This window comes from Muntiacus reevesi, chromosome 1 (genome assembly GCF_963930625.1).
Source record: "Muntiacus reevesi chromosome 1, mMunRee1.1, whole genome shotgun sequence".
In the NCBI taxonomy this organism is placed as follows: domain Eukaryota; kingdom Metazoa; phylum Chordata; class Mammalia; order Artiodactyla; family Cervidae; genus Muntiacus; species Muntiacus reevesi.
Genome location: NC_089249.1, coordinates 146,655,737 through 146,680,103, shown reverse-complemented (window position 1 = coordinate 146,680,103; position 24,367 = coordinate 146,655,737). Strand labels below are relative to the sequence as shown.

At 40.2% G+C, this 24,367-nt stretch overlaps 1 protein-coding gene across 6 annotated transcripts in view; it reads right to left on the bottom strand.

Moving 5' to 3' along the window:
• OMA1 (OMA1 zinc metallopeptidase) overlaps positions 1-24,367 on the bottom strand; it is a 93,930-nt gene that overhangs the window by 17,515 nt on the left and 52,048 nt on the right. For 5 of the 6 annotated variants that reach the window (XM_065928867.1, XM_065928896.1, XM_065928879.1 and 2 more), the window contains one exon: positions 9,847-10,300. The exons of the other annotated variant lie outside the window; for it this stretch is intronic. In XM_065928867.1, coding sequence (XP_065784939.1) covers positions 10,094-10,300 — 207 coding nt within the window. In that variant the 3' untranslated portion in view covers positions 9,847-10,093. Of the gene's footprint in view, positions 1-9,846; positions 10,301-24,367 lie in introns of those variants that run through there. 6 annotated transcript variants of the gene reach the window in all.

Here is a 24,367-nt window from a genome sequence, read left to right as displayed (position 1 = left end):
GAGCAATCTCTGGGAGATGGTGAAGGACAGGACAAGCTCCGGCAGATAGTGAAGGACAAGGAAGTCTGGCATGCTGCAGTCCATGTGGTTGCAAAGAGTTGGACACAACTGAGCAACTGAACAAGAGAATACTTAATTAATAGTCACATAAACAATGCACTTAATTTTTCATTTCATAAATAATTTCAAGGGAGGCAGCACTGGCACTCATTCAGCAACACAGTGATGTTGGGCTTCAGGTTGGTATCTTCATGATTCTCTTGGCCTGCTCTCAAGTTCATTAAAAGGCCACAGCAGCAACAAGTATCATATCTTAACACAAAACTTGCAAAGCAGGGATAGAAGACACAGGTTTAAAAATAAAGTAAACAATAAGGGTCTACTGTATAACACAGGGAACTATATTCAATATCCTGAGATAAACCATAATGGAAAGAATATATATATGTGTGCATGTATATCAGAATGTATAACTGAATCACTTTGCTGTATGGCAAAAATTAACATAACACTGTAAATCAACTATATTTCCATTGAAAATATAAAATAAAATAAACAACCAGACTTTTTTATGGCCTCTCTCTTATCAGGGTGGGAAACATTTACCATCTTGGAAAATATTAGACTTGTCTCTATTTCTCATTGGTCAGATCTGATCACAAGCCTGCTTCGAGACCAATCACTAGCTTAGGGAGATAGTACTGCCATGATTGACTTAGACAACCATGTTTTCTCCTTGGGCAGGGCAGATTGCCATTTAAACAAAATGAAGCTTTGCTAGCTGTTGGCTGAAGAGCAACAATATTGCACTTGAGGGTAAAATGGGATAATATGCGCACTGTGCTTAGGAATTTCTGGCATGTTTTACTCCCTAAGTGTTAACTCTTACTATGGCCTATTATGATGACAAACATTAATAAAGGTATCCAGTTTCCCTCTGACAATCTCTTCTTGCACTTAGAACTTCAGTTCACCCTTAATTATGATCTACCTTGAGGATCATTCTTCTTGACAGAAAAGATACAAGCATTAATGGCAGGACTGCCTTGTTGCATTACTCTACTGGGAGTTGTTCACACTGCAGTCTGGGCGAACGGCACCCTCTGGAGTTGTGCAGTATATAACTTGTGTGACTGCTAGCCTTGGTCCTATTAGAAGTAAAATAGTTCTTGCTGTGTCATCTGTCTTCACCATATCATCTTCTCCCATAAGCAGTCCCCTCCTGTTCTTGGTATATTTCACTCTCCAAAACTTCGGCTTTTTTGTTTTGTCTTACTCATAAGTCTCACTTAGGAATTTAGCCTGGATTAACATCTTATCAATATCTTGATGAAAAACAGGGACAGGCAGTTCCCTTTAAGGGGTAGAGTCAGTGACTAGTTGTGGTCATTGAACTTGACCATGGGACCTCTATCTGCCCTTATATGGCAGTGGGGCTGGGGGCAAGGCAGGCTTTCCAGTTCTGCTGTCACCTTTGAACAGTTCAAAGAGACCTCATCAGCAAAGGGTAGAGAAACCAGGGCAGGTATTTCCTGAATATTACTTAATGCTATCTTGAGTAGAAAACAAAAGACTTTGTTGAAAAACCTTTCTTGTATTTGTCTCTTGATATCCTCTGCCTTACAAAAGAATCTCTTAAATCATCTGAGGCCTGATAAGAAGAGTCAGATTTTGGCCCCAAACTTTCCTTTGTAAATCATCTTTGGAAGTAAGTGGACTATAAGGTATATGTTTGAGGGGGAGAGAGAAAGAACAAGAAGTGATTAGTTACTGTGTGCCAGGCACCTCTGCCCATAAATCCACTGCCTTCTCCTGGCTGCTCTGTGAAGCAGGTATCACCGAATATTTGGTGGGAGTGAAATCAGTCCCGGGAAAGTGAAGAAATTTTCTAAGGTCTGTCTGATTCGAAAGACATTTCTCCACATCACACTGTCAGTTCAGTTCAGTGCTCAGTCATGTCCAACTCTTTGTGACCCCATGGACTGCAGCATGCCAGGCTTCCCTGTCCATCACCAATTCCCAAAGCTTCCTCAAACTCACGTCCATTGAGTCAGTGATGCCCTCAAACCATCTCATCCTCTGTCGTCCCCTTCTCCTCCTGCCTTCAATCATTCCCAGCATCAGGGTCTTTTCTAATACATCACACTGTATTTTTGTGCATCATAAACCAGTCAGTCAAATAGCCAACACACCCTCATCGAATGCCTTCAGATGGCATTAAATCTGGGGCCCATGAGCTTGGAGGATGGGGACAGTCCAAACTGTGACTCTGGGTCAAGACATCCATGCTCTCTAGGCTCTGATTCCTGCATCCATCTATAAAGTGAGACAATCATATCCACCTCACAGAATGACTGCAGGGATCAAATCAGCTCCTGGATATCAAGAGCTTTTGGGTCTTGGCTTGTAAGAGGCGATTAATTATTCATCCACTAACCAGTGGTGGCTCTTCTTATTGCTCTGCTTACTGGTCTTACTGTCAGTGACTGGATCTTGCTGAGCCCTGAAGTGAAGTGAGAAGTGTGAAGTGAAAGTGTTAGTCACTCAGTCGTGTCTGACTCTTTACGACCCCACAGCCCATCAGGCTCCTCTGTCCATGGAATTCTCCAGGCAAGAATACTGGAGTGGGTTGCCATGCCCTGCCGTCCCCTCCCGGGGATCTTCCCAACCCAGGGATTGAACTCTGGTCTCCTGCATTGCACGCAGATTCTTTACCATCTGAGCCATCAAGGAAGCCCCAGTGACCACATTTCCAGAACAACCCAACCTGAATGTCCTCTATAGAGTAAGCTGGTGCACTTCTGAGTTGGCTTCCCCAAAACTGGTTTGCCTTCCCAGCCTGTGTTCAATATTTCGACTCCTGACAGATTCCTTGTATCGGACAAGGCCTCTGAGTGTGACTCTGCCATCTGCTCCGGCTGTTAAATAAACTTCTGCTCCCGGACAGGCTTTCACGTGTGTGTAAAAACCACTTTACGTCTGGACTCTGATTTCCAAGTCAAAATTCCCACTGCATGGCTGGTTGTTAGGGTCACTCTGGATCCAGAGCGAACCAATCAGAGATAATAGGTTCCAGCTCTGAGGCTGCCCTGGGGACTGATGATGGGCCTGAACGAGGGATGTTTAGCTATTGTATGTGGGTATGTTTATGGCTACTCTGAGCATCAGATGATCGTTTTGTGTCCCCATCATTAGAAGAGGTGGCATTATGAAGGGACAATAAGCCACTCTTGCCCAGTACTACAGTTTATGAAGCCCATTTATATTTAAGTGTTGACTCATTACCTCCTCATAACAACCCTGAGGGGCAAGGGTTATTTAAACTATGCATTGCTGTGTAACCATGGGCCAATTCCCACTCTCTGAACTTTAGTTTTGTCATCTGGAACTGGGGTTGTTATGAGCATTCAATAATAATAACAGTGTTTGATAACTAACTTCCCAGTTTGGGTCTCCCCCAAAATAAGGCCGAGGCAGGCAGCAGGGTAGAGTAGGTAGGGCTGAGGTGGTTTATCTGGCCTTACTCTCAGGAACTCATGTAAGGAAGTGGACAGAGAGAGCGGGGAGAGAGAAACCACTGCAGTATGGATTAATGAGTGGGTTAAAACTGTGATGGGGCTTCCCAGGTGGCTCAGTGGTAAAGAATCCACCTGCAATGCAGGAGACCTGGGTTCGATCCCTGCATTGGGAAGATCCCCTGGAGAAAGGAATGACTGCCCATGCCACTATTCTTGCCTGGGAAATCCCATAGACAGAGGAGCCTGGAGGACTACAGTCCATGAGGTCATAAAGAGTCAGACATGACTTAGCACAGTAGCAGGTTAAACACACACATGTTGAGGCTCATAAATCAGACTAAAACTAAACCTGCTACAGATAGGTTTCCCTTTTTCTCACCCTTAGGTAAGAACAGATTATCATCAGTTTTGGGTTGTATCACATCAGGCAATGGTCATCCTTTTGGAAATGACCTCTCCTAAATAAAATAACCTTATCACCCAGACTAAGATGATGCTAGAATCAGCCTGCATGCAGTGTTGTTGTTTTCTTTTTTTTTGAAAGGGAAATGAAGCAGTTTTTAATAAAATTAATGGCATAAATTTGGTTGTATATCTTAGAATACAAAAATAAATTATAGGTGTTTTAAATATAAAACGATAAAAGCCAGCCCCAAACTGCATGCAGCATTTTGGATATTGTACAAAGCAGAGACATATAACTATATTTAAAACCCATAATAACTATGGGAAGTAGGCAGGGAAAATGTTATCGTCCTATTTTCCTAAAGAAAAAATAAGATTAGTCATGTTCTTGATTTTTCTCAAGGTATTCTAACATCAGAGGGGAACGGTTGTGGAAAAAATTAAATTCAACTTGCTTTTCTGCAAAAATGATACTTAAAAAATATATCCTTATATACAGAACAACAGACCTGTCTACCTTCAGTAGACCATCCATCATCCCTAACCTACAGAAATATGGCTATAGTTTAATAAACTGGTCAACATTTATACATGTTAATTTTACTTTCTTTCATCTGGAAAAAAAAAAGTGAATCTGACTGTAAACTCATACCTCCCGGGAAGAGGTCCCAGGCCCCTTGTGGCTTGTAAAGATGTTATTGGAATCTTTCAAAGAACCTAACTAAAATTTTTATATTTTCTCTAATATAATTAGGCCACACAGACTAATTAAAATCACAAATCTTTCTTTTGGCTGGAATTTGGTAACACCAGAGATCACATGATGATCAGCAGTCCTGATTGGTCACTGATGACATCATAGAAACGCAGAGACCTGGAAGCAGAACCACACTGTTAGTTACGCCCCTAACCCAACTATCTCAGCTCCTAAGCAGCCAGGAGAACCTGGCCATGGGAGAGACATTCCAACCCTTCAAGACAGAGAGAACTTGGTGCAAACATCCATGCACACAGAGCCAGGTCATGTAAAAAGAATTCTTGGTGATTTAAAGGCTAGAGCTACTGGCCTACTTTGGAGGGCTATTGGTTTTCTGATGGAAATTAGAGGGCCAAGGAATAAAGGGGGGATACACTGATAGTGCTTTCTTTCCACAGTGAAATGAGACATATATATATATGTTTTTATCACAGATTAAGGAACTCTCTAGGTTTCAAGAAAAATACATTATACAAATGCTGGAGAGGCTGTAGAGAAAAGGGAACCCTCCTACACTGTTGGTGGGAATTTAAGTTTGTGCAGCCATTATGTAAAACAGTAGAGAGGTTCCTCAGAAAACTAAAAATGGAATTACCACATGATCCAGCAATCCCACAACTGGGCATATATCCAGACAAAACTCTAATTGAAAAGATGCTTACAACCCAATGTTCGCAGTGACACTATTAACAATATCAAAGATATGGAGACAACCTACATGTCCATCGACAGACAAATGGATAAAGATATGGTACACAAATACAATGAATACTACTCAGCCATAAAAAAGAACAAAATAATGTCATTTGCAGCAACATGGATGCAATGAGATTATCATTCTAAGTGAAGTAAACCAGAAAAAGACAAATACCATATGATATCACTCACATATGGAACCTAAAATATGACACAAATGAACCAATCTATGGAAGAGAAACAGATTCACAGGCATAAAGAGCAGACTTGTGGCTACCAAGGAGGAGGGAGGTTGGGGGAGGGATGGACTGGGAACTTGGGGTTGAAAGATGCAAACTACTGCACTTAGGATGGATAAACAAGGTCCTACTGTATAGCTCATGGAACTATATTCAATATCCTGAGATAAACCATAATGGTGATGCATATAAAAAAGAATTTGTGTGCGCATGTATATGTGTGTCTGTGTATACATAACCGAGTCTCTTTGCTGTACAGAATTTACACAGCATTATAAATCAAGTGTATTTCAATTAAAAAAAACATGTTATATTATAGAACAATTACCAAGAATTTTATCTTCATGTATATGAATATGCTTAAAATAGATATTTTTACCACATGCTGTAGGGCATTAAAATGAGTGCTTTTAAGAAAGAGAAGAGAAGGTATTGGTCCTGCTCTTCACAAGTGAGGAGTGAAAGGAAAGGAACCCTTCACATGTCCAGTTCCTTTATGAGATCTGCCCGCTGAAGGAGTAAATGGATGAGGAGCACAGACTCTGGAATCAGAAGATGAGGGCTTCAATCTCAGTTCTGCCATTACTTGTTGAGTAGTGCTCGGCACACAGTTGCTTAGTATCTTTGAGCTTCAGTTTTGAGATAAATGGAGGTAAGGCCTGCCTCTCCAAAAAGAGTGGAGTTACAGTGTGGTGCTACTGTTAAATGAGCATAGGATTATAAATCAATGAATCTTTTCCTTCTGATCTCAGTTCAGCCATTCACTTGGATAACTTGCCTAACTCCTTCAAGCTTTAGTTTTATCCCCTATTAGCAAAACTCACTTGTCCTTCCAATCTCATAGGTTGATTTTGAGGATGTAATTCAGGTCAGGCAAAAAAGAAATTTATAAATAAAAGCAAACATTTCAATGCAAATCCACCATCATATCAACGTAAAATTTTGCTACAGTGTTTTTGTCCAGATTAAATATCATTTCAGACCAATCTTAAAAGATCATGTTTCCGTACTTGCTCAAAGAGGCAAAGGCAACAGGTTTCTTTATTCATCACTCAACAGACCCTGCAGTTGCATGGCCCCCTCCACGTCATAGAGCTCTGTTTGGGTGCTATTGACCGTGCCCATCCTTGGCTCCTGGCGGTCAGGACAATCCCATCCGCTACCATGGTGATGGTGACTGCTTCTGGGATGCTATCTAGAGGCTGCACTTAGCAATGAAGGCTTTGTTTCAAAAGTTGCAAAGAGAGTCACTCTTCCCACCTAGATGTGAAGTAAACCTGGCGGCTGCCTACAGCCATCTTGATTATCACCAGAGGAGAGAGAAGCCAGAGCTGAGAAAAATCACAAAGAGCCATTGCTCTGCTGATATCTTGATCCTCTGGACTGAATTGTGTCCAGAGCTAGTGCACTTCTGGGCTTGTTGGCTGAGACAATAAATTTTCTTGATTGAGTTTGAGTTGGTTTTTCTGTTCTTGCAAGTAAAATAATCTTAAGAAATATACCATGTGACCTTGAGCATGTTTCATTAACCCCCTGAACATCAGTTTCCTGATCTATAATAGGGGATAATATAATATCTATCATATACAGGGTTACAGTGAGGCTCAATAGTACTTGAAAAATGCTTAGCACAGTTCTTAGTGCAAAGTAAGAATTCAATAAATTGTGGCTATTTTTATGATGTTTGGAGCTCTAGACATTGTGCTAAATGCTTTCAATACATCATTTCCCTTAGTCATCACGTTAACCTATAAAGTAGGATTTATTATCTCCATTTATAAATGAAGAAATGAGGGTTAGAGGGTTTAGGGGACGTGTCCAGGGTCCCATGGCTACCAAAAGGCAGAGATTTCACCAAGTATGATTGCTTTTCCTTTTTTCTAATCTTTTGACCAGATGATATTGTATATTATCAGCAAAATGCAAATGTGCTAAAAATGACTAGGTATTAAGAGAAATAGCAGTAAATATACATGTTTTCTTTGAGCTTAGTTATAGAGGATATAGTATTAAAACTATTCAGATTATAAAAGAAATTAGATTGAATTTGTGCCCTGGATTAACCAGCATCATGTTCCAGCCAACAGCATCTAAATCCTCCAAGCACATAAAAAGCACTCAAAGTAAGTTATGCACCTAAATGCAGGACATAGAGAGGTCGTTTCCATGTACAACTTAAAGCATGTGTACACGTACTATGTTCCAACTGCTATTTAATTTCTCCTAAAACCCTGAGCTGAAATGTAACATTTCTTTTACATTTATTGATTCTAGTTTTTAAAAAATCCTTTTCATGTACACTATAAAATTATCATCTCTATATTTTCTCTGCTCTTTCTGGCAAGATGTCAACTTGTATACATTTTCTAGGAAGTTTGAACAATACAATTAGATGTGAGAATAGAAGGAAAAATAAATAGACTAAGGTCTCCACTAGATAATTTTCTTAGGACATTTACAGGGAAATCTAAAAGTGTGTTTTACTGTTGACCTGTCGGGGACCTTCTCCAGATGTCCTTACATGGCATGGAGTGACAGAACTCCAATCACTAAGGGCAGAAAGAACAACCAAATGGAGAATGGTTAATGCAAACCTCTGCCTTACAAGTCTTGTGGGCAGATGAGGAAATTCCCTCCAAGCAATACATAGAAAGCCTCGAAAAACATAAATACACTCTGGACTTGTCTTCTCAACAACTAGGTCAATACTTTGTCAAAGACAATGTAATTGCATCCAGACACATCCCCAGTGAGAAGTAACAGTTTCACAGGCAGGGCGAGAGGTTTCACTGCTGTCCTGCCTCATTCCAGGTTTTTCACATGAAGCCTGATAGAAACGTCTGAGAGGAGGACCTGGAAAACAGCCTCATAGATGACACAGTGATCCTTGATTTGAAACTTAGATGGTTTTTCACCTATATCAAAGTCATACATGAGGAAGCTGACGAACAACCGAGAAGAGTTTGTTCCTTTTGATAGTTTTTAGAAAGCTGAGGGTGTGGAAGTGGACATATCTGTAGTCAGGCTAGGTGAGAGACACTGAGTGTATCATTGAACCTCTGCAAGCCTGTTTCTCATCATAAAATGAAAATACAGGCATGCCTCATTTCACTGCGCTTCACTTTATTGCACTTTGCAGGTATCATGTCTTTTACAAATTGAAGGTTTGTGGCAAGACTGTGTCACATTGTCCCAACAGCATTATTTTTTAATTAAGGTGTGTATATTGTTTTTCACACATGATGCTATTGCACATGTAATAGACTATAGTACAGTATAAACATAAGCTTTATATGCACTGGGAAGCCAAAAAATTGCAACTCATTTGACTGTGATATTCACTTTCTTGTGGTGGTCTGGAACCGGTCCTGTAGTATCTCTGGGGCACGCCTGTAACAAGACCTAGTTCACAGGGTTGTGTGATGAATAGGCACAGGTAAAAGGTAGATTTCCCCTTTAATTTTTTGTTAAACTATTTATTTGATTTAATGTGTTATAAGAAACATATCCTTCTTAATATAACCTCAACATTACTAGACTTCACCAGTTTGGGAGTACAAATAATACAAAAGTAATAATACATTTTTAAAACCTATTTCTACATGTAGCAAATACAGTAATTTCTGGGTATCACTAGGGATGTGTCTTGTGCTTCTTTCATCTTTGTCCAGATCTTTTTCGATGTCTGCTACCCAGAAAGATCAACTTGGGGACTACACCTCACCCATGCCTGCGTCTCCGTGATACCTCACTGAGAAGAGGTTGGCTGTGTTCTCTGAGAACCCCCGAGGTACTGAGACTATGATACCATGAACAAGTCCAGATGACACAACTTCTGCTATGGCTTCAGTGCACCAGAAGCATACCATGTCTGCAGAGAGGATCCTTCTCCTCATTTTCTCACTTGACCACTTAGACCACAAACAGCACTACTTGTGTCTGCCTATGGAAAGAGCTTCTTCAGCTTCTTCTTAATCACTCATGGCCCACAGATGAGGATCAGGAAACTCTCTAGTCAAAGGTGCCCTATTCCACACAATTGCAGTCCTAATACAAACCAATTTCTGCATATTTCAGACTATCAGTTTCCTAGTTAACCTAGATAACCACCCAGACTCTTAAATTCAGTTTGGGCTCAGCTGGAACCCTCTAGATGATAACAGTTACTTCACGTTCTGATATTCTGATATTTCATCCTCTAGAGGTTTCCCCCCCAAATCAAAAGACAGAGTAAAATATGTAATATAAATTTATTCTGTGGTATTTTCCTCATTGAAGGTATTTTTAAATTGATTAAATACATCAGTATTTCACAAAAAATAAATACCTAGTATAGGAATTTAGATAATACCTCTAATATACATGATTTGACCCTGAGTATCCATTTTTTTCCTTTCAAACTTCATTTTTAAAAAATAACATGAAAATGATAAGGACTGCTGCATTCTTCATGTATCCTGTGTCTCATAAATTTTAATTCAGCTGCCAGTTCTTTTGTCCACTATACATGTTAATGGTATTTGCTTCTGGTTTTGGATGGGAAGAGTATCCGTTTTCTGTTTAACAGTGATATTTAGGTCTTCTTTCTCTGCTTCAAGAAAATTCTTCATGCTGAGTTTGAATAGTAATCGAGGGTCTGGTCCAGAAAGTGGTGGGCAATTACAGGTCTCTCTAATTTTGAGAGCCTATAAAGAAAGAATACAATACAAAATATATATACACATAAAAATTTATTAAAACAGTGAAAAATAAGAATACATTCTGTATTTCTGCAATAAAGGGACCTTAAATACAACATGCAAAAGTGAACATATGTAAATTCATAGTAAATAGTCATATTTACATGATTTATTCAAAAATAAGGTATTTGCAAAGAACAACTGTATCTGCAATGACTGCCCACTGTCCTGTTGGGGATAAACAAGGCTTCTTGAAGGTATCTTTATGATTTGTCAAACTCGAGTCAATCCTGAGAATAATATTCAGGTCAAAAAGATCTTAAGATTCAGATTTTTTTCAAGAGGAAAAAAGAAAAAAACAAAAATAGATGTGAACACAATGAAAGAAGATATACATAAGTGGGACAGTCTGGGGTGGAAATGATGCTAATAACCTAGACAAGTAAGCAAGTCAAAATCACGACACCTTTTAACTCCAGGGAAAATAAAATGTTGCATGGAAAAGAAAAGTAAACGTAGTATACCACATGGCTCAGCTGTGATTAGCGTATACAGGGTTTAAAAAAGTCTATCTTTATCTAACCAAAAGGGGGAGAACTGTATTCATGCCTGTGTATGCACAGTCAGGGGGAGCTTAATTCTCATCCTCCGTGGGGAGAAACAAACATATAATACCCAACACCGAAAAGTTAAGTAGCCATATAAGCATGTCTCAGTGGTACTGAAAGAACCACTTTATAGAGTTGCAGTTACCCTTGAAACTGGAAGCAGGATAGGGAGACTGCTGCTTCACATACTAGCCTCAGAGAAGTATGGGCTTCTTTAAAGCGGGTACATGGATGACCTTAAAACATGAAAACTAAAACAGAAATTTTTTAAGAGAAGAAAGTCTTGATTCTTAAGGGATTTTGAAAGAAACATATCTGAGGGGAAAAATTAGTTCAGTCTTTTACCGCTTCTAAATCTTGGATAATGATGCACATTAAGGGAAAAGAAGCAGGGAAGGGGATTTGCGAATCCCTTAGAAGAATCCCTTAGAAGCAACAATCCCTTAGAGGAAATGGACTAGACCTCATAGTCAATGAAAGAGTTCAAAATGCAGTACTTGGGTGCAATCTCAAAAACGACAGAATGGAAGATGGAGGAGGAGTAGGACGGGGAGACCACTTTCACTCCTAGAAATTCATCAAAGAATAAGTGAACGCAGAGCAAACTTCACAAAACAACTTCTGATCGCTAGCTGAGGTCATCAGGCACCCAGAAAAGCAGCCCATTGTCTTCGAAAGGAGGTAGGACAAAATATAAAAGATAAAAAGTGAGACAAAAGAGCTAAGGACGGAGATCCGTCCTGGGAAGGGAGTCTTAATAGAGGACATTCCCAGACACCGGGAAACCCTCGCACTGGCGGGCCTGGGGGAAGTGTTTGAATCTCGGAGGGCAACCTGACTGGAAGAGAAACAATAAATAAAACCCACAGATTACAAGCCTAAAAGCAACTCCCAGCAGAAAAGTACCCCAGACACCCGCATCCGCCACCAGCAAGTGGGGGCGGAACGGAGAGGAGCGGGCGGCATTACTTGGGGCAGGGTCCAGGCCTGAGTGCCTTGAGGACAATCGGAGGGAGCTTTTGTGAGTTGCCAACTTGAACTGTGGGAGAGCAAAAGAGAGAGAGAAAATTAACCGGCCTCAACACACTGCCGGCTGTTTGCAGAACAAAGGGACCGACAATCTGGATGGTCGACATCCGCCAGGAGGGTCGCGGCGAGACACAGGGCGCAGGCACCCGACCGGCGCAGGCGGGGACTGGGGCTGGGGACGCGGAAGGGAGTGGGCGCGCTGCACCAGGGGTGAGTGCGTCTGTCAAGCCCCTGGCTGCCTGGACCGCTCTGACGGGGAAGGCACAAAGAGCAGGCGCAGCTTTTTGTTCCGCGCTTTTGTGGAACACTCGAGGGCTGGAACCGTGCGCAGTGCGGGGCGCGCTCCACATAGAGCAGCCGGGAGCCTGAGCAGTGCAGACGAGAAAGCAGCGCCAGCGCCGGCCCCTTGCCGCAGCGCCAGCGCCGGCCCCTTGCCGCAGCGCCAGCGCCGGCCCCTTGCCGCAGCCAACCGAACTAGTTACCTGAATAAGAGTCCACCTCCGCCCGCCTGTGTCAGGGCGGAAATGAGGCCCTGAAGAGACCGGCAAAAAGAAGTCAAATAAACAAAGGGAACCACTTCAGAAGGGACCGGTGCAACAGATTAAAATCCCTGTAGAAAACACCGACTACACGGGAAGGGGCCTGTAGATATCAAGAAGTGTAAGCTGGAAAGAGGAGCTATCTGAAACTGAGCTGAACCCACACTGACCGCAACAGCTCCAGAGAAATTCCTAGATATATTTTTACTTTTTTTTTTTTTTAAGTAAGAAAAAAAAAATTTTTTTTAATTTTTCTTTTTTATTCTTTCACTTTTATTTTCCTTTAAAATTCCCTATTACTCCCCCATTAATCCTTAACTTTCATTTTCACAGATTTTTACGATTTTTTTAATTAGGAAAAAATTTTTTTTCTTTTTTTCTTCTTTTTTTTCCCTTTATCTCTTCTATTTTCTATTTTTCTTTTTCTCTTATTTCTTTTAAAGTCCTCTAGTACTCCTCTACTACTCCTTAATTTTCATTTTCAATACACTATAACCTTACCAAAAAAAAAAAGAGAAGCCCTATTTTTAAACCGAACTTCATATATATTTCTAAAATTTTTTGTGTGTGTGTTTTGGTTTTTGTTTTTAATATAGTATTTTTAAGAGTCTAACCTCTACTCTAGATTTTTAATTTTTGTTTTTCAGTATATGATATAAATTGTGAACATTTAAGAATCCAATATTCAGTTCCCATTTTTATTCAGGAGTGTGTTGATTATTCTCTCCCAATCTTGACTCTCTGTTTTCTACCTCAGAACACCTCTATTTCCTCCTTTCCCCTTCTCTTCCCAATCCAATTCTGTGAATCTTTGTGGGCTATGGAAAACACTCTGGGAACAGACAACTGGTAGATCTGTCTCTCTCCTCTTGAGTCCCCCCCCTTTTCTCCTCCTGCTCATCTCTATCTCCCTCCTCCCTCTCCTCTTCTTCATGTAACTCTGTGAACCTCTCTGGGAGTCCCTAACAGGGGAGAATCTTTTCGCCATTAACCTAGAAGTTTTATTATCAGTGCTGTATAGTTGGAGAAGTCCTGAGACTACTGGAAGAATAAAACTGAAATCCAGAGGCAGGAGACTTAAGCCCAAAACCTGAGAACACCAGAAAACTCCTGACTACATGGATCTTTAAGTAATAAGAGACCGTCCAAAAGCCTCCATACCTACACTGAAACCAACCACCACCCAAGAGCCAATAAGTTTTAGAGCAAGACATATCACACAAATTCCCCAGCAACACAGGAACATAGCCCTGAACGTCAACATACAGACTGCCCAAGGTCACACCTAACACACAGACCCATCTCAAAACTCATTACTGGGCACTCCATTGCTCTCCAAAGAGAAGAAATCAAGTTCCACGCACCAGAACACTGACACAAGCTTCACTAACCAGGAAACCATGACAAGCCAATCGTCCAACCCCACCCACTGGGTAAAACCTCCACAATAAAAAGGAACCACAGACCTCCAGAATATAGAAAGCCCATTCCAGACACAGCAATCTAAACAAGATGAAAAGGCGGAGAAATACCCAACAGGTAAAGGAACATGAAAAGTGCCCACCAAGTCAAACAAAAGAGGAGGAGATAGGGAATCTACCTGAAAAAGAATTTAGAATAATGATAATAAAAATGATCCAAAATCTTGAAAACAAAATGGAGTTACAGATAAATAGCCTGGAGAAAAAGATTGAAAAGATGCAAGAAATGTTTAATAAAGACCTAGAAGAAATAAAAAAGAGTCAATTAAAAATGAATAATGCAATGAATGAGATCAAAAACACTCTGGAGGGAACCAAGAGTAGAATAACGGAGACAGAAGATAGGATAAGTGAGGTAGAAGATAAAATGGTGGAAATAAATGGGGCAGAGAGGAAAAAAGAAAAAAGGATCAAAAGAAATGAGGACAACCTCAGGGACCTCTGGGACAATGTGAAATGCCCCAACATTCGAATCACAGGAGTCCCAGAAGAAGAAGACAAAAAGAAAGGCCATGAGAAAATACTCGAGGAGATAATAGCTGAAAACTTCCCTAAAATGGGGAAGGAAATAGCCACCCAAGTCCAAGAAACCCAGAGAGTCCCAAACAGGATAAACCCAAGGCGAAACACCCCAAGACACATATTAATCAAATTAACAAAGATCAAACACAAAGAACAAATACTAAAAGCAGCAAGGGAGAAACAACAAATAACACACAAAGTGATTCCTATAAGGATAACAGCTGATCTATCAATAGAAACCCTCCAGGCCAGAAGGGAATGGCAGGACATACTGAAAGTAATGAAAGAGAATAACCTACAACCTAGATTACTGTACCCAGCAAGGATCTCATTCAGATATGAAGGAGAATTCAAAAGCTTTACAGACAAGCAAAAGCTGAGAGAATTCAGCACCACCAAACCAGCTCTTCAACAAATGCTAAAGGATCTTCTCTAGACAGGAAATGCAGAAAGGTTGTATAAACGTGAACCCAAAACAACAAAGTAAATGGCAACGGGACCACACCTATCAATAATTACCTTAAATGTAAATGGGTTGAATGCCCCAACCAAAAGACAAAGATTAGCTGAATGGATACAAAAACAAGACCCCTATATATGCTGTCTACAAGAGACCCACCTCAAGAGACACATACAGACTAAAAGTGAAGGGCTGGAAAAAATATTTCACGCAAACGGAGACCAAAAGAAAGCAGGAGTTGCAATACTCATATCAGATAAAATAGACTTTCAAATAAAGGATGTGAAAAGAGACAAAGAGGGACACTACATAATGATCAAAGGATCAATCCAAGAAGAAGATATAGCAATTATAAATATATATGCACCCAACATAGGAGCACCGCAATATGTACAGCAAACGCTAACGAGTATGAAAGAGGAAATTAATAGTAACACAATAATAGTGGGAGACTTTAATACCCCACTCACAACTATGGATAGATCAACTAAACAGAAAATTAACAAGGAAACACAAACCTTAAATGACACAATGGACCAGCTAGACCTAATTGATATCTATAGGACATTTCACCCCAAAAAAATCAACTTCACCTTTTTCTCAAGTGCACACGGAACCTTCTCCAGAAGGGATCACATCCTGGGCCATAAATCTGGCCTTGGAAAATTCAGAAAAATTGAAATCATTCCAGTCATCTTTTCTGACCACAGTGCAGTAAGATTAGATCTCAATTACAGGAAAAAAATTGTTAAAAATTCAAACACATGGAGGCTAAATAACACGCTTCTGAATAACCAACAAATCATAGAAGAAATCAAAAAAGAAATCAAAATATGCATAGAAATGAATGAAAATGAAAACGCAACAACCCAAAACCTATGGGACACTGTAAAAGCAGTGCTAAGGGGAAGGTTCATAGCATTACAGGCTTACATCAAGAAACAAGAAAAAAGCCAAATAAATAACCTAACTCTACACCTAAAGCAATTAGAGAAGGAAGAAATGAAGAATCCCAGGGTTAACAGAAGGAAAGAAATCTTAAAAATTAGGGCAGAAATAAATGCAAAAGAAACTAAAGAGACCATAGCAAAAATCAACAAAGCTAAAAGCTGGTTTTTTGAAAAAATAAACAAAATTGACAAACCATTAGCAAGACTCATTAAGAAACAAAAAGAGAAGAACCAAATTAACAAAATTAGAAATGAAAAGGGTGAGATCACAACAGACAACACTGAAATACAAAGGATCATAAGAGACTACTACCAGCAGCTCTATGCCAATAAAATGGACAACTTGGATGAAATGGACAAATTCTTAGAAAAGTATAACTTTCCAAAACTGAACCAGGAAGAAATAGAAGATCTTAACAGACCCATCACAAGCAAGGAAATCGAAACTGTAATAAAACATCTTCCAGCAAACAAAAGCCCAGGACCTGATGGCTTCACAGCTGAATTCTACCAAAAATTTAGAGAAGAGCTAACACCTATCTTACTCAAACTCTTCCAGAAAATTGCAGAGGAAGATAAACTTCCAACCTCATTCTATGAGGCCACCATCACCCTAATTCCAATACCAGACAAAGATGCCACAAAAAAAGAAAACTACAGGCCAATATCACTGATGAACATAGATGCAAAAATCCTTAACAAAATTCTAGCAAACAGAATCCAACAACATATTAAAAAAATCATACACCATGACCAAGTGGGCTTTATCCCAGGAATGCAAGGATTCTTTAATATTCGCAAATCAATTAATGTAATACACCACATTAACAAATTGAAAGATAAAAACCATATGATTATCTCAATAGATGCAGAGAAAGCCTTTGACAAAATTCAACACTCATTTATGATTAAAATTCTCCAGAAAGCAGGAATAGAAGGAACATACCTCAGCATAATAAAAGTTATATATGACAAACCCACAGCAAGCATCACCCTCAATGGTGAAAAATTGAAAGCATTTCCCCTGAAAAGGGTGCCCATTCTCACCACTGCTATTCAACATAGTGTTGGAAGTTTTGGCCACAGCAATCAGAGCAGAAAAATAAGTAAAAGGAATCCAGATAGGAAAAGAAGAAGTGAAACTCTCGCTGTTTGAGATGACATGATCCTCTACATAGAAAACCCTAAAGACTCTTCCAGAAAATTACTAGAGCTAATCAATGAATATAGTAAAGTTGCAGGATATAAAATTAACACACAGAAATCCCTCGCATTCCTATATACTAACAATGAAAAAACAGAAAGAGAAATTAAGGAAACAATACCATTCACCATTGCAACAAAAAGAATAAAATACTTAGGAGTATATCTACCTAAAGAAACAAAAGACCTATACATAGAAAACTATAAAACACTGATGAAAGAAATCAAAGAGGACACAAACAGATGGAGAAACATACTGTGTTCATGGATTGGAAGAATCAATATTGTCAAAATGGCTATTCTACCCAAAGCAATCTATAGATTCAATGCAATCCCTATCAAGCTACCAACGGTATTTTTCACAGAACTAGAACAAATAATTTCACAATTTGTATGGAAATACAAAAAACTTTGAATAGCCAAAGTAATCTTGAGAAAGAAGAATGGAACTGGAGGAATCAACCTGCCTGACTTCAGACTCTACCAAAAAGCCACAGTCATCAAGACAGTATGGTACTGGCACAAAGACAGAGATATAGATCAATGGAACAGAATAGAAAGCCCAGAGATAAATCCACGAACCTATGGACACCTTATCTTTGACAAAGGAGGCAAGGATATACAATGGAAAAAAGACAACCTCTTTAACAAGTGGTGCTGGGAACACTGGTCAACCACTTGTAAAACAATGAAACTAGAACACTTTCTAACACCATACACAAAAATAAACTCAAAATGGACTAAAGATCTAAATGTAAGACCAGAAACTATAAAACTCCTAGAGGAGAACATAGGCAAAACACTCTCCGACATAAATTTCAGCAAGATCCTCTATGACCCACCTCCCAGAATATTGGAAATAAAAGCAAAACTAAACAAATGGGACCTAATGAAACTTAAAAGCTTTTGCACTACAAAGGAAACTATAAGTAATGTGAAAAGACAGCACTCAGATTGGGAGAAAATAATAGCAAATGAAGAAACAGACAAAGGATTAATCTCAAAAATATACAAGCAACTCCTGAAGCTCAATTCCAGAAAAATAAATGACCCAATCAAAAAATGGGCCAAAGAACTAAACAGACATTTCTCCAAAGAAGACATATAGATGGCTAGCAAACACATGAAAAGATGCTCAACATCACTCATTATTAGAGAAATGCAAATCAAAACCACAATGAGGTACCATTACACGCCAGTCAGGATGGCTGCTATCCAAAAGTCTATAAGCAATAAATGCTGGAGAGGGTGTGGAGAAAAGGGAACCCTCTTACACTGTTGGTGGGAATGCAAACTAGTACAGCCACTATGGAAAACAGTGTGGAGATTTCTTAAAAAACTGGAAATAGAACTGCCATATGACCCAGCAATATCACTTCTGGGCATACACACTGAGGAAACCAGATCTGAAAGAGACACGTGCACCCTGATGTTCATCGCAGCACTGTTTATAATAGCCAGGGCATGGAAGCAACCAAGATGCCCATCAGCAGATGAATGGATAAGGAAGCTGTGGTACATATACACCATGGAATATTACTCAGCTGTTAAAAAGAATTCATTTGAATCAGTTCTAATGAGATGGATGAAACTGGAGCCCATTATACAGAGTGAAGTAAGCCAGAAAGATAAAGAACATTAGAGCATACTAACACATATATATGGAATTTAGAAAGATGGTAACGATAACCCTATATGCAAAACAGAAAAAGAGACACAGAAGTACAGAACCGACTTTTGAACTCTGTGGGAGAAGGTGAGGGTGGGATGTTTCGAAAGAACAGCATGTATATTATTTATGGTGAAACAGATCACCAGCCCAGGTGGGATGCATGAGTCAAGTGCTCGGGCCTGGTGCACTGGGAGGACCCAGAGGAGTCGGGTGGAGAGGGAGGTGGGAGGGGGGATCGGGATGGGGAATACGTGTAACTCTATGGCTGATTCATGTCAATGTATGACAAAACCCACTGACATGTTTTGAAGTAATTAGCCTCCAACTAATAAAAAAAATTAAAAAAAAAAAATGACAGAATGGTCTCTGTTCATTTCCAAGGCAAACCATTCAATATCACAGTAATCTAAGTCTATGCCCCAAGCACTAATGCTGAAGAAGCTGAAGTTGAATGGTTCAATGAAGACCTAACAGACCTAGAAATAACACCCCCAAAATATGTCCTTTTCATTATAGGGGACTGGAATGCGAAAGTAGGAAGTCAAGAAACACCTGGAGTAATAGACAGATTTGGCCTTGGCATACAGAATGAAGCAGGGCAAAAGCTAACACAGTTTTGCCAAGAGAACGCACTGGTCATAGCAAACACACTCTTCCAATAACACAAGAGATGACTCTACACATGAACATCACAAGATGGTCAATAATGAAATCAGATTGATTATATTCTTTGCAGCCAAAGATGGAGACGCTCTATACAGTCAGCAAAAACAAGATTGGGAGCTGACTGTGCCTCAGAACTCGTTATTGCAAAATTCGGACTTAAATTGAAGAAAGTAGGGAAAACCACTAGATCATGCAGGTATGACCTAAATCAAATCACTTCCGATTATACAGTGGAAGTGACAAACAGATTCAAGGGATTAGATCTGATAGACAGAGTGCCTGAAGAACTATGGACAGATATTCATGACACTGTACAGGAGGCAGTGATCAAGATCATTCCCAAGAAAAAGAAATACAAAAAGGCAAAATGGTTGTCTAAGGAGGCCTTACAAATAGCTGAGAAAAGGAGAGAAGCTAAAGGCAAAGGAGAAAAAGAAAGGTATACCCATTTGAATGCAGAATTCTGAAGAACAGCAAGGACAGATAAGAAAGCCTTCCTCACTGATCAATGCAAAGAAACAGAGGAAAACAATAGAATGGCTAAGACTAGAGATCTCTTCAAGAAAATTAGAGATACCAAGGGAACATTTCATACAAAGATGGGCACAATAAAGGACAGAAATGGTATGGACCTAACCGAAGCAGAAGATATTAACAAGAGGTGGCAAGAATACACAGAAGAACTGTACAAAAAAGATCTTCATGACCCAGATAACTACGATGGTGTGATCACTTACCTAGAGCCAGACATCCTGGAATGCGAAGTCAAACGGGCCTTAGGAAGCATCACTATGAACAAAACTAGTGGAGGTGATGGAATTCCAGTTGAGCTATTTCAAATCCTAAAAGATGATGCTGTCAAAGTGCTACACTCAGTATGTCAGCAAATCTGGAAAACTCAGCAATGGCCACAGGACTGGAAAAGGTCAGTTTTCATTCCAACCTCAAAGAAAGGCAATGCCAAAGAATGCTCAAAGTACTGCACAATTGCACTCATCTCACATGCTAGTAAAGTAAAGCTCAAAATTCTCCAAGTCAGGCTCTAACAGTATGTGAACTGTGAACTTCCAAATGTTTAAGTTGGATTTAGAAAAGGCAGAGGAACCAGAGATCAAATTGCCAACATCTGTTGGATCATAGAAAAAGCAAGAGAGTTCCAGAAAAACATCTACTTCTGTTTTATTGACTGCAACAAAGCCTTTGACTGTGTGGGTCATAAGAAACTGGAAAATTCTGAAAAGAGATGGGAATACCAGACCACCTTACCTATCTCCTGAGAAATCTGCATGCAGGTCAAGAAGCAACAGTTAGAACTGAATATGGAAAAACAGACTGGTTCTAAATCAGGAAAGGAGTTCCTCAAGGCTATATATTGTCACCCTACTTATTTAACTTATACGCAGAGTACATCAAGCGAAATGCTGGCCTGGATGAAGCATAAGCTGGAATCAAGATTGCTGGGAGAAATATCAGTTACCTCAGATATGCAGATGACGCCACTCTTATGGCAGAAAGTGAACAAGAACTAAAGAGCCTCTTGATGAAAGTGAAAGAGAGTGAAAAAGCTGGCTTAAAATTCATCATTCAGAAAACTAAGATCATGGCATCCAGTCCCATCACTTCATGATGGCAAATAGATGGGGAAACAATGGGAAAAGTGACAGACTTTATTTTGGGGGGCTCCAAAATCACTGCAGATGGTGACGGCAGCCGTGAAATTAAAAGATGCTTGCTCCTTGGAAGAAAAGTTATGACCAACCTAGACAGCATATTAAAAAGCAGAGACATTACTTTGCCCACAAAGGTCCATCTGTTCAAGGCTATGGCTTTTCCAGTCATGTATGGATATGAGAATTAGACTATAAAAAAAAAGCTGAGTGCCGAAGAATTGATGATTTTGAACTTGGTGTTGAAGACTCTTGAGAGTCCTTTGGACTGCAAGGAGATCCTAAAGGAAATCAGTCCTGAATGTTCATTGGAAGAACTGATGCCGAAGCTGAAACTCCAATACTTTGGCCACCTGATGCAAAGATCTGACTCACTGGAAAAAACTCTGACGCTGGGAAAGGTTGAAGGCAGGAGGAGAAGGGGACAACAGAAGATGAGATGGCTGGATGGCATCACTGACTCAATGGACATGAGTTTGAGTAAACTCCGGGAGTTGGTGATAGACAGGGAGGCCTGGCGTGCTGCAGTCCATGGGGTTGCAAAGAGTCAGACACAACTGAGCGACTGAACTGAACATTTCACTAGGTCTCACTGATAAAATAATGACCAGGAGGGGTGGAGGGAAGACCTAATGGACATGACCTGAGGGAAGAAGTAATTTGCGTATCCATAAGAAGATAATTCCAAAGTGCGGCAGTGAGTGCCAGAACCTGAGATGAGGGAGCCAGGCCAGCTGCAACAGAGTGGGTATGTGGCAGGCGCAGAGCGTGTGGGATCTCACGGGTCAGGGAAGGGATCTCGGTCTTACTCTGAGTGTGCCTGCTTCTGACATCTGTGGGGTCCATGCCAAGAGTGCAAACGGAGGCTCAGACACCATATATTTGAATATCTAAAATGACTACATAAAAAAATGTTCTGTTCCACTTTGAGGAAAAGACAATCAAAATGACACTGATGGCCAAACACAAAATTAGCATCCTTGAATTTCACCGTAAGGCTGCAGGGAGCCTACCCTGGCTGCGCCACTGGCGGCTGTCCACTCCCTTCTCCCGTCACCACCCACCTGGCACGAGGAGGGACCTTGTGTGCGCGTGTCCAAGGGGAGAGGTGCACGCAGGCCCTGGAAACAGGCTCCAAAGGGTCTGGGTGAGGTATTCCATTATCCCAAATACCAGACTGCCTTGTGACGACAGCACAGGTTCTTAAAAGGGACTATTCCCTTAGGTCTCACAGGAGAGGAGGGCTTACAACCAGAGGCAAGTCAGAAAAGGGTCTTTTTAAATGGCTGAGGCCAGGGCAAGAGCTTGGGTCTAGGACTCTGACTCTGAATGAGGCTGTGAGTTACCAAAATAAAGAGTAAAAAGCACTGAAGTGAAATTCTTTGGTGACAGAGGTCTTGTCTGAATTTTCTTTGTATCCCACAATACGACAATGTAATATGTACTCAGTGTTAAGTAAATGTTTGTTAAACTGAACTGAAAAAAGAAAAGCAACGTTTCCCAGCTACAGCACTAAAGTAAACAGAAATTCAGACCCTCAGTCAAATGGTGACCTACTGTCCAAACAAGGATACCTTTGAGAGTGAAAGGAAATGCTATTAAAGTAAGATTTACACCAAGACATCAGGCACAAACTGAGACTGTCCTGGCAAAACCGGGACATACCACTCTTGCTTTAACTCCTTTACAACCAGGCTGATGTTCTTTCCCAAGTGAGAAGCCATTCTGTCACAGCTGCTACATCACACGCCCAAGGCCTTCCCGGGTGTCAGTAAAGGCCTAAGTGTGGGGTTCAGCAGGTAACAGGTGGTACAGCTGAGTTTAACAATGAGATGTGAAAAAGCAAACAAAGAGAAGAGAATCCCATCTCCAGTAGTCTTCTATATTCAGTAAAAGCTCTTCTCTTTCCCTTACCCTAGTCAATACTTTTGCCTTCAACAGAAACTTAGAACACACCACTGAGTAACGTGCTAGGTACACCCGAATCAGAACAGTCAGGATCCCTGACCTCGAGCAATTCACTCTGCATTTCCCCATTACTGGGCTTGTGAATAGTTTCCATAGTTTTGTTTTATGTGGCTTTTATAAGTTACCCTGCTATGAATGTCTTTGTTTAAAAAAAAAAAAAAAGATGCTATTTTCTAACCTCCAGTTGGGAAGGAAAATTCCCCAAAATAAAATGATCTGATCAAAAGCATAAGAACAGAGTGTAATTTTTGTGATACAGGGCCAGATTGCTTTCACCAGGAAGGGTTTATCACCTTATAATGTCATCAGCATACAATCACATCTGACCTAATCCATTTAAGAGTGGATGATTTCTATCTAGGTAACCACATAATTTCAAACCTCAGAATTCTTAGAAATCATGCATTAAATTTTCCAGAGAAGAAAACTGAACCTTAGACAGGTTAAGTGACTGGCAGGAAACAAAACACTGCCTAGTAGTTGTTTATTTACTTTTAATTGCCAAAACTTGGAAGCAACCAGGATGTCCTTTGGTAGGTGAACGCATAAATTATCTGTGTTACAAGCAGACAACAGAATATTATTCAGCACTAATAAGAAAAATTTTCAAGCCATAAAGAGCCATGGAGAAACCTTAAATGTGTGTTTTTAAGAGGAAAAAAAAAGCCAATCTGTAAAGGCTACACAGTGTGTGATTCCAGTTACACACATGACATTCGGAAAAATGCAAAACTATGGAGACACTAAAAAGATCCTTGTTTGTTAGGGGGTAGAAGGGAGACAAGGATGAACAGACAGAGCAAAGAGTATTTTTAGGGTAATGAAACCTACACTAGGTAGTACTATAAGGATAAATACATGTCATTATACATTTGTCAAAACACCAGCAAATGTACAACTAAGAGTGAACCCTAATGTAAACTATGGACTTGGGCCATAATAATGGTGGCAATGTAGGTTCATCTATTGTAACAAATGTACCACTCTGGTGCAGGATTTTGATAGAGGGGGAGGATGTGCCCACATGGAAGCAAGAGGTAGATGAGAAATTGTACCTTCCATTCAATTTTGCTATGAACCTAAGATCTGTCTTAAAAACAAATCTATCTTTTTCAAAAGCTGGCATGGAAGTAACCCCAGGTGGCACCAGTGGTAAAGACCCATCTGCCAATGCAGGCGACGTAAGAGACGAGGTTCAGTCCCTGGAGTGGGAAGATCTCCTGGGGAAGGGCGTGGCAACCCACTCCAGTATTCTTGCCTGGAGAATCTCATGGACAGAGGAGCCTGGCGGGCTACAGTCTCCGGGGC